Genomic DNA, 11873 nt, shown 5'->3' with positions numbered 1-11873 from the left:
TATATATATATAGAGTAAGATAAAGTAAATAACCAAAATTATTATATAATAATAATTAAATATTATATGAAGCATTATTGTAATATATAATAAATGTTTTTTCAGCTTGGCCGAATGCGGATCGCGAAAGAGAAAATGTTTGGTGATTAAGCGGAGTGGAAGAGATGCGCGTAAAGTACCCTATTTCCGAATCTCTGAGGTACTTACACATCAATGCTTTCGTATGAAAAACATGAGGATGACGAACCCCTTGCTTCCTCCCACATAGCAAACTCACTTTTATCGGTACCGCTAACAAGCAAATTCTTTGAACGCTGACGTCGGTTCAGGATCGCAATTTTGTCATTTTGAAAAGAGCCTTTTAGCAACGCAGTGAAGAAGATGATATCAGAAATTCAAAAGAAATCAGGAAATTTCTTCGTCCTTGATTTATATCTCTTCATACTTTTGTGCGTATGATGGCTTCAATCAGTTGTGGAAAAACGACAATAAAAAATAATCTATGCAAATGCACGTTCTTCAATATATTTCTCTCTTGAGAGAGAAATAAAACGGTCGTAAGCAATAAATAAAGAAAAATGAAAATATCAGATTTAGAAGAATTTATTATTTCTAATTTATCTCTGTGTAGTCGTCTGAATATGCAATTAATTAAAAATAGTGTGTACAGATATACATTTTTTGCATAACAAGAAATATTCTTTATAAAGCATAAAGAACTTGATTTTATAATTGCTTCCAAAATATTTTTAGAAAAAGAAACTTCGAAGATACGTGCATACATTTATTAAATAAATATATTAATTTTTCTTCTTGTTATTTTAGAGAAACATCGAGCAATTGTCATTATTAGTATTACTTTATATTATATTATATTTTAAGTTATTATATTTAAATTTATAGTAAAAAATTTGACCTAAATTTATAATAAAATAGTAAATTCTTCTCTTCGATATAGAATGCATATTTATAAAATTAGAATTTTCTTCAAATGATATTATCATGTATGCCAATTAAAAAGATCATAATTTCTCAGTCGGAAAAATCCGGCATTAAACAGAAAAAAAAACCAACTCGTAAAAATTTTTTGCTCCGGAACTCGTCACTTCGTGACTTCCGCTCGTTTCCTCCATCAAAATGAAGCTCAATGGCGTCGAAATATGCGAGACGAATATTTAACGACTGCAATATTGTTGTCGATAAAATTGAAGCTTTAAAATATTATATGGATGCAGTTACTGTCATTTCCATATTCTATGTATTCTTGTAGTTATAGTTGCACATGAGTATACATAATGCAATTTCTACGAGATATGTCGTAATATCTAACGTAGAGAATATTTTCCATTTCAATTTATAATATAATAAAGTAACGAAATTTCGAAAAATTTAAACTTCAAGGAGTTATTTATAAGATCTTTTAGAAAAATGAATTACATAATTTAATTAATTAATTGAATATATTATAAATAACATAGAGTCTGTATTGAAGCATAGACGGTATTTCAATATTCTCAATTTAATTAACTTAATAAATTGGGAAACAGAATTTGTGCTTTGACAGATCATATACTAATAAACTGATGATGAAAAATAAAAATAAAAAAATAATTTCTTTGTAAAGAAATTGAATTATTTTTGTGAAGAAGATAATAAGATTTATAATAATAAGAAAAAGGTGCTGAAGAAAAATGGAAATGTGAAGAAGAAGAAAGGGGAAATATGTGCTTATAATTTTTAAGTCTGAGACATTTGAAAAATATTAGAAACAGAGGAAAAATAAATTTTAAGCTATCAGAAATCACATCAGAATACACAATTTTTAAAATCTGTTTTTCCTTGTTCTTATTGCCTGTGCTTTCCAATTGTGCATTGAGTTTTAAGGCTTTGCCCGCAATAAAATCGGAAAATTTCTCTTTCAGGTGACAAACCGTGAAGAAAAACTATAAACATGCCGGTTGGTGGACGAGTCGCGGGTAAAGTTGGGATATATAGCTCTCACTACAATGGTAATATGGATGTGGATATCATTCCATTAGGTATATATAAGACCACATTAGTACCAAAGCAATTTTTGACTGTAGCAAATTCATTACATAGGCTATAAATATTGATGTAAATAAGTTACAAAAATTGCTTCGGTATGATTGTGGTATATAATGTTGGCAATCAGTGGCGTAATTCTGTAATACTCGCAGAGAGGACTTTTCTTCCTATATGTGTATTATTTCCGTGTTACGATGTTATAAGTATTATAAGTATTATGGCAGATCATTTTTCATAACCTCGATATAATTTACTTTATGAATTACAAAAATAAGTTGGTTTTTAATAATAAATTATTTTCTTTTCTAAAAGTGAATTAAAGTCCTTTCGTGCAGAAAAAAAATGTGTGTATTAATGTTTACTCACGTTTTTTGACACGTTGAAATTGTTTCTTATTATTGTGTTTTATATAATATACATAATGAAATCGCTTATCCAAAACGATTGGTTATCATTTGAAATATTATATAAATACTTTTATTTTTGTTAAAAAAAATCTTGGCTGTAATGATTATATCACTGTGCTTTGTTTACACAAAACATTACGATTCCACACACACAATGTATTCTGCACGATTATTACATGAAAAAGAGAGAATTATTTTTTATTACCTTTTTACATAAATGTTTCAAATCTATTTTTACCAAATATATACAATATTCGAATGCAAACCGAGTTTTGATTCTATTACGCCACTATAACGTCACACAACATTCAATCGCATGATATATGAATTCCAACATAAATCAAATACACGGCGCACTTTTGGCAGCGGCATATGAAATTGTTGGCGAAATCAATAACGCAACCAGAATTACGCTAATGTTTACGTAGTGGAAAAACGAAAATGTTGACCCTGGGCCAACTGCAGTAAGGCCATCCTCTCCTAATTTACCAATAATTTCTATGTCGTCTCAATCTCGAACACCTACTCGCGATTGGATTTTCTCCAAGTTGTGGAATATCGTTTTGAGTATCTTATCGATTTTCATGAGTATAGACTGGTAAGAGATTCAAAGAAGATTGGAACAACGCAAATTGCCTTTGAACAATAATTCTAGAAATCAACTCGAACTGATCAGCAAAATCAGAAAAATGAAAGTTAAAAATGTGATATTTTTTCGCAATTTTTAACAAAATACGCGATATGCAATTATATTATTTAGAAACAACTGCTTCCTAAAACTTTTAGAGTTAATTTCTGAAGAGTGAAATCTCACTCTTAAAGATTGAAACCTAAATTATATTCTTTTTCGAGACTGGCTCAATTTTCACTCTTTAAAGATTCCACTCTAAAGAATTTAGAGAATGAGAAATATTCAAGATTGGAAAGTTAGGATGTCCCACAAATAATATAATGCTTTAATGATGTATATTCTAATAAAAATTAATAAGAATGAAAATTTCACGAGAACGTCGGGATCATAATAGCTTTAAAATTAAAATTTCGAGCATTTTTTATATAAGTAGAAATTGAATTTACGTAAACTTCAATGAAGAATTGATTATTTTTATCGAGTTTATCGTTTCATTTGTATTATTTAATATATAAATTTCCATTTTTCTTTATATGTATATGCTTTATATGTATATGCTTTTATGCATTAATCTTCATTGTTAATTTTAAATATCACCATGTCAAAAAGCTGTCCTCACTCGCTTAAAAAATGTTCTACCTTTAAATCATTTTTTTTCAACTTCGCCGTATCGAAAAAACGAAGATTGTTATATTCCAGGAAAATTCCCTAGCAGAGAGAAAGAACTTAAGAGAAAAGTTAGCTTATTATCATCAGCATTTCACGAGTTTTAGATTCTGTCTTTTATTTTTTCCACGGTGATATTTATAATTTAGAGAAGCGTAGAAGAATATTTACACCGGACAAAGAAGATACATTATTCTACCGGAATTAAAATAAAAGTTTTAAAACGCGAAAAAACAAAAAACTGACATTCAGCAGCTATAGTTTCATTAAAAATCACGTACCTCGAATTCAAGTGTTATCTTAAGTTTTAAGCACCATTCGAACACTGGCGCAACTACAATTTGTCGACAACAAAAACTTTAAAATTCGCCGTCGTTATCGTAATGGCCCAAAAGAAGTCTTTTAAGAGCGACAGTCAAATAACAAACGTTAAATTACGCGGAAACGGAAATCGTTCGAGTTTGCGGTGTAATAACGATTTTCTTCAGCAAATAATAATAAAAATCTGTATAGTTCGCATCAGAATCATTGATTAAAATTGAATAGTGATTTTTTGAATATCACTTGTATACTAATTATTCGAGTAATTAGCATGCATATTGTTTAAATTTCACTATTTGATTAACAGTTTTTTGTTGGTTTGAAGAAATAAGCATATTAAAAGATGTGACAAGATAATGAGATATACATAAATCAACAGAATCATCAGTCAAAAGAAACTTCATTCCGTTTCTCATTATAATGTACAAAGTTCAGAATGCCAAGTTAGATAATTCTTGAAATATAAAATATGAAATAAAAGCAGATTTCCACATAATCAATATAATGTCATGAATATTTTATGTTTTTTACGCGATTATTATTACATATTTTTTTATGAATTTTTATATCCTATTATTATATTTTTAATATCAGAATTAATTTCAATGTGATGAAAATTCAATTCAATGTTAAATATTTTAATGGAATTTTCTCTCTCTCTCTCTCTCTCTCTCTCTACTAAAATAATTCATAAAAAAAAATGTATAAAACTGAGATAATTTCTAAATCTATAAAATTTTTTTATATTCTGCGAAATATTTAGTATATCTCGTATTTCTCTCACATCTTATTTTTTTCAAATAAAATCAAAATCAATAAATATAAATGAATAGGCTACAAAAGATAAAATTAGCACATAATAATAGTACAATGTTTATTAAATAAATTAATTGAAATACTATATAATTAGAATACTTTTTTTATTTAAACTTAAACATTCGCCAATTGAAAACAATTTTTGACAATTAATATTATCTCTCGCACCAATTTATATAATATTTAAACCTGCGAGGAGAGAAAGACCACAAATGTTAAATTCTATTTTTAAAGATCTATTTCAGTAAAGAAAAAAAAAGGAAGATATCTAAATATATCATTAATAATCTCTTTTATTATATTTTACATAAATATTTTTTTATTTACATAGATACATATGAAAAAATTAATAAATAAGTTTTTGTCTTTATTATAAAATACCATAAAAGTATTTTTAAGCAAAAATTTTCTTCATTAGTTACTGTTTCATACTAAAAAAAATATCTAAAAATAGTAGTATCTTTACACACTCTCATCTATACATGAAAAAACTTATCTTTGTAAAATATTTGACAAAAGTGTGAAAGATAATAGTGTATCTTTACTAGATTTAAAACCATTTTTTTCAAAGCAAAGATCACACTCTAATATTATTTATCACTTTTTATATGCTTGAGTTAAAAATTATTTCTATCGAAACAAATTTCAAACATTGCACTTTTAATACAATATTCCAGAAATATTCCATAAATATGCAACAGAATATATCAAAAAGTAATCAGACTAATCAAATAATAAGATCTGTCTTTCAACTTTATATGTATGTATTTTTGTATACAATAAATCGATGTATAAACAATTGTATATACATTATTTAGGGTTAAATATTTATATCAGTTATAGCCCATTCATTTCAAGGCAATAAATTTATGAAATATATTAGACTCACTTGTATTAGGTATAGTAAAAAGAAATCCATTATTTTTGAAATTGAATGGAAAAATATTTCTTTTTACTACACCTAATATAATATTTTCATATTCAAAATATGAATTTTTAATTTCTCTTTCAAACAGAATTAGCAACAAATTAAAAATTTAATTATTTGATATTTTACAAAAATAAATAATGTGAAATATTTTATTGTAATCCTTATTATTAAATTCAATATTTTACATGTATGTTAATCAATGTTATGAAAGCTAATTTCTCAAATTCTTTGATCACTTTTCTGATAATCCTTATTTTACTTACATCTCATATATTTTTATATCTATAATTTTCACAGATTCATTGCCTCACGATTAAAATAAAAAATGATTTATCACTCACCAATACGATATCGCAACAGCAGAGGTGCGAGACACAAATTGATCTGTAAAATATAAAAAAAATAATAATAATCTAAATTACAAAATGCTCCAAATTACTGAAAACAATTAATATTTCAAAATTCAATTATTGCGCGCGTTAAATTTTTATTCATCTTTTGAAATATCTCATCTTTGAATATTAAAAAAAGATATTAAATAAAAAATACTAAATAAAAATTATATTATTTCCATAATATTGAATTATTATGAATTATTATGAATTATACAACTTCGAAATCTTTTCGGGACATAAAAAAATTGATTAATTCCGCACAAATACGTATACATAAATAATAAATTACCTAATGGTTGCTCCACCGTTGCCCGATGCCTCCTAGACCTCCTCCTCCTCTCAGATTTTAGCATTACGACTGTACGACACAACACTCTCGAGCACGATAATTACGAACACGCATAATACTAATCACGACAATCGCGCGACAGTTTATACACGGCACTCCCGACGCTAAACGTCCGCGACGCTCATCTTGTTAGATTTCGACGACAAGAATAGTACGAGAAGAGAACAATAGAATGGAATTAAAAGCGCTTGGCATCCGCGATAAAGCGTCTCGCGAATTAATCAACGTAATGGTAAATCCCGCACGGCGAAATGATTTCTAAGACGAGGCCAACTTCAAGCTCCACTAACCGTTTCTATCGTTGCACTCAGTCTCAGTTTCGTACACTTTCTGTACCTTGAATTATAAGTAGCGCCCATAAAAGCGTTTTATAGAGCAATTATTTATCCATTGATGTATTCTAACATAAACGAATAAGCTAATGACTTGAAATTAAAGATGAATATCCGCGGAATGCAATGTTCGGAAATACGATTATGATCGCTTTGACGAACGTTCGCGTGATGAATTTCCAATAAATTTCGCGAAGTAGGTCTCGTAACGTCCCACCCAAATACAAACGACGAACCTACATACTGATATGTAATTAATAAGTATTACAGATAAAGATAAATTAATCAGAGATATATTTACTAATTAAACGTGTAACTCCGCTCTCGATTCCGAGGCGATTCTGTTCCGTTTCCGCGGCCATCGCCATCTGTGCATTGCGTGACCAGCGTGATGTGTAACTGACAAATTGGAGAGTGAAGTTAGCAATTTCATGGATACCACACGACGCGAATCAAATTAGTGACTGATTGAAACGCGACAGACCGTTCAAAAATATACGTAAATGAAACTCAAGAACTCACGCGACGCATTCCGAACACATAAATTTATTATTAACGCGTGTATTTCACGAAATATGCGCATTAATAATAAATCGTATTACGACTTTTCATTACTCGATTCACTCGATCCGATTCGTATGTAATAATCATTCCATATAATCATTTCACTCTCATCTCGATAGACAAATTATATTCAGTCGATTCTATATCTTGAAATGAGAATATTTCTAAATTTATTGACGCCTAATAAATATGCTCACTTTTGTCATTTTCAAGATACAGAATCAACTCGTAAAGCTCAATATCAATGCGGATTACATTATCGTCTTGAAAAACTATTATAGAAACAACTAACTCACAAATATCACCACGAAACAATGATAATTTATGATTTACGTTAAACATTTCGCTTAATTGCTCTAAATAATATAATACGAAATACCTGCTTCGATACAAATAAGCCGTACCGATTGGATACGCGAACGAATTAATTGTTAATCGGAAGTTAAATGATCATATTCGGTCGATATTCATTAAGTATTGGTATAGAAGAATCGCATTTGGAGCTTTGTTCTCCTACTATTATAATTCGAAAGGTAATACGACGTATTATACGCGGCACACCGTCTAGCTCGAGTGACGACGCACGAATGATAGCTGATGATAGCGGTGACCTTGTTTACGCAGTTACGTTAACCGTTACGCGCCACATAAACAAATCCGGAATCCGCATTATTATTGAAACTGAAATATTCAAAGCTTTACGAAATAATAATTATGTGCCGAATATGTTTCCGTATAGATAATTTTAACGAGCTCGCATTATCATCTCTTGTTTCGCGTATCTCTTTTCAATAGTAAACTCAGCGTCGCCTAAAATAATGATTGATTCTCGATTGAGAATATTGGGCAACAAAGTTAATCGTTTTTTTCTATTAAGTAAGTGGGAACAATCATTTTCAATGTATTTTTACTTGCTGAGTACATTGTTCGATTAATAGTTTTCAATTTTGAGAAAAATGGTATAAAGGCCAATTTAAAAGATTTTCATAACGTTATAGTATATATCGGTGACAAATTTTTTTCTATATTTAATTAATAGCATGTATCAACTTTAAAATGCATTTTATTTCGACATGATTTTTCGTTTTTGAGATATAGCAATTAAAAAATGGCTTTTTCCTCTTTTCTCGTGCAATACATGGAAAAAACATTTTATTCTCAGTATATTATGTGAAAAATAAGTGCTTTCTTACTCACATAATATTATACTTTCCACATAATGTAGTATTAAGATGGAATAAAATGTCTTTTCCATGTATTTTCAAATTGCTGTATTTTGAAAATGAAAAATCATACCGGAACGAAACAAGCAAAACTTTCGTGTGGCATCAACCAAATTTAGAAAAATAAATACTTTTCCGATACATTTTTATTTATTTAGTGGAACCTCTGTTAAAATAAAACGTCTAAATAATTTACATGTAACGGTTAAATTAACTACCAGTAATCAATTTGTCAATAGTTAATTGTTATATACGTGATATCTGCAATATAAAACCCATTTTGGATGATACATAATTCGCGGAATTTTATTTATAATTTTATGTGCAGTTGTATAGATATAAAAAGTATTTAAAAAATCAGGATAAATAAGATACACATAAAATACATACAGAAATATACCGTATGTCTTACATAATCAATATATATACAGGTACATAAAATTATAAATAAAATTCAAACATAAATACTTTGATGCAAATTATAAATTATCTAAAGCGAGCGTAATAAATTATTGGCAAAAAATCAATATTATGGAGAATAAAATTTAATTATAACTTAAGTTATAAAATCGACAATAAATGATACGCATGTAGGCGTATTTCTACGAAACAAGCTTTACAAGATAATGGAATATTGCATCATAATTTCAATCATTTTATAACTTGAAAACTATTGCGACTTTTACACTTTTATATTAAGATTTTTGATTTAATTATTTTCTGAATGCTATTAACCTTTCGGAACTGATGCCAAAATCTGTAATACAGTTACTAACGTTGACCTATTTAATTTATGTTCATTAAAAGACATTAATTAATTTCAAGGAATTAAAACCATATGCCATAACTCATATAAATATTAATGTATCAAATAAGATAGTGAGCTAATGGGAATTAGCGCTGTACACCGTGCACAATTATTTTTTATAAAAAACTTTATCACAGCTAACGATTACATCAGAAATATAAAACGCACGGTATACAACGTTAGCCCATTTCCTTGTTTGATTCGTATTTCTCAGGAATTTTATTTGTTATTTTTAACCAACAAATATTAAATATATTTTAATAAGAATAATCCAAATTTGCAGAAGTAACATAAAAAAAATGGAATTGTTTAAAATTAATAAATTTTTAATAAAGAGTATAAAGTGGATTTAATTGGATCCATCTTCATTTACAGTTCCAAAATTAAAATATGATTATTGTGGGACATCCCGTAGTTTATGCTGTGCTTCCTAAATTCTCTTAAATCGATCTTCCATGAACTTATTTCGAAATGAAGCAGATGTATTCACTATGGCAAGCGAGAAATTAGATTTTCATAGCAGCAAATTATAAAGATACATAACTTAAAACCAGATTTAAACGTTAAATTTTTTCATCGAGTAAGATGGGATTGGAAGAAGAAAAATTATATATGCTTTTATAAAATTAATATATTTCAATAATAAAATTATATTTGTAATTAAGATCTAAAAGGCACGAAATTAGTTTTTATTGACTTAAAAACGCGACTTACGCTTTTTATTCCTATAAAAGTTTTAAGTTAAGTTTTATTCCTATAAAATTCCAACGTTTTTGTATTTTTAACGGAAATTGGAAATTGGAAATGATACATAAGCTCTAGGAATAAAGCTTTTACAAATAACAGTTGCAAGCCTGTCAATTCAGCTTGAAAGTCTTTTAGATATTGATTATAAATACACGTATGGTTTTATGTCGTTATTATCAAAATGTCATTCGATAATGTTCATTTTTTTTTCCAAATAATAATATCCAAATAATAATTCGTTTTTTAATCAATTCTACAAAGTTTTGTGATATTCAGTATAATATAAACAAAATAGTTTCACCAATGTAAGAATAACTTTAATTTATTGTTTGTCCTTCTCTAATTTTTAAGAGAAAAAAATAAAGAGTAAATTAAACCAAGATTAAAGTTAATATTACATTGGTAAAATCATAAAATGCTACTTGACATTCAAAAACAGATGCATGTAGAAATGCGAAATAAATCCAGTCTCATTTCAGGAAAGGGCTACAGTGGCATAAACGAGGAGATCATTTGGATCAGCATAGGCATGGGGATCACCATTGCCATCTTAATCACCATAGCGCTCTGCTATATCGCTCGTGAAAAGTGTCGCAAACGACATGAAGGGTATTATACGTCATGACGTATGTTTCCGCCGCCTTCATGGGCATCCTGGTCATTTAGCCCGACGACACCAGGAATCCTTTTCAGTCCGACCACGTCAAGAGGTAAACCACGGGCTTACTACATCACCGTCTGAATTCTCTCACGTTTCTCCGTGGAAAAAGTCCTGTAGCCGCACGAAAAATTCCAGTGGAATATGAATGAAAGAACGTAAAGAAAAGTGCGCGATTTCGTCTATATTAACGTATCTTGGTAACATTACGCGTAAAAATGGATTTTCCAATCATGGAAATCCGGGGATTATAACACAGATCTCCGATTCTATCGTCTCTCTAAAAAGAAGTCACATTCGAAAAAGAAATTGAAAGAATTAAAAGGATTTTCTAATTGAAACTTGGGAAACGGATAGATTATTAACCGTCCATCTGCAATCTGAGTCTTTTTCAATCAGTCCGTTTTTTTTTTACTGTTTTAGAAGACTTTTAAAAAATGAGAAAAATTCTGGGTTACCTTTTAACATCTCTATTGCATTATTAAATAGTTTTTTAACTTATATCTTAGGAGAGGAGAACCGGATTCTGCTCTCTTTTATTTCAAAGTAATTTGAGAGTAAAATTTCACTTTTATCTAAAAACATTCAGATTGTAGACAGAAGGTTGAAATAAAAAAAAAACTGTAAAATGGAAAAATAACGTCGCGCGCAAGATTAAAATTTAAAGAGCGGTAGGATATGGTTCATCTATGAGAAAATCGATTTTATATTTCTCCGAGCGTAAACTTTTATCATCGGCATAATACTCTCTTTGGGACACATTCAATATCTCGTTCGCAAGACATGTTCTCAGCAATATCAAGCGTTGTGGGTTATTGCCAGGGCACATTTCCTGAGAGAGAGAGAGAGAGAGAGAGAGAGAGAGAGAGAGAGAGTAATTAACTTTTGTCTCTATTACGCACACGTAGGGAAGAAAGTATTACTTATGGAAGAAAGGAAAAAGACTATTCGTACCTTAAACGTCTACGAAGGACTAACG

The 11873-nt window shown here is 28.8% G+C and overlaps 1 protein-coding gene across 1 annotated transcript; it reads left to right on the top strand.

Moving 5' to 3' along the window:
* Window positions 1-1951: 1951 nt before the first annotated feature.
* LOC105618282 lies at window positions 1952-10861 on the top strand. Its single transcript, XM_012199822.1, has 2 exons — window positions 1952-2009; window positions 10716-10861. Exons 1-2 carry the CDS (start codon window positions 1952-1954, stop codon window positions 10859-10861), a joined length of 204 nt encoding a protein of 67 aa, XP_012055212.1.
* The last annotated feature ends 1012 nt before the right edge of the window (window positions 10862-11873 follow it).

The sequence above is a fragment of the Atta cephalotes genome (genome assembly GCF_000143395.1).
Source record: "Atta cephalotes unplaced genomic scaffold scaffold00016, whole genome shotgun sequence".
Taxonomy (NCBI): domain Eukaryota; kingdom Metazoa; phylum Arthropoda; class Insecta; order Hymenoptera; family Formicidae; genus Atta; species Atta cephalotes.
The sequence above is the reverse complement of the archived record's forward strand: the minus strand, read 5'-3'. Positions and strand labels throughout refer to the sequence as shown.

What these genes read in the sequence shown, in the direction of transcription:
- LOC105618282 (XM_012199822.1), top strand. Translation starts at nt 1,952, where the DNA reads ATGCCGGTTGGTGGACGAGTCGCGGGTAAAGTTGGGATATATAGCTCT. An exon ending in ATATAGCTCTCACTACAATG is followed by an intron (nt 2,010 to 10,715) that starts GTAATATGGATG and finishes GTCTCATTTCAG; the next exon opens with GAAAGGGCTACAGTGGCATA.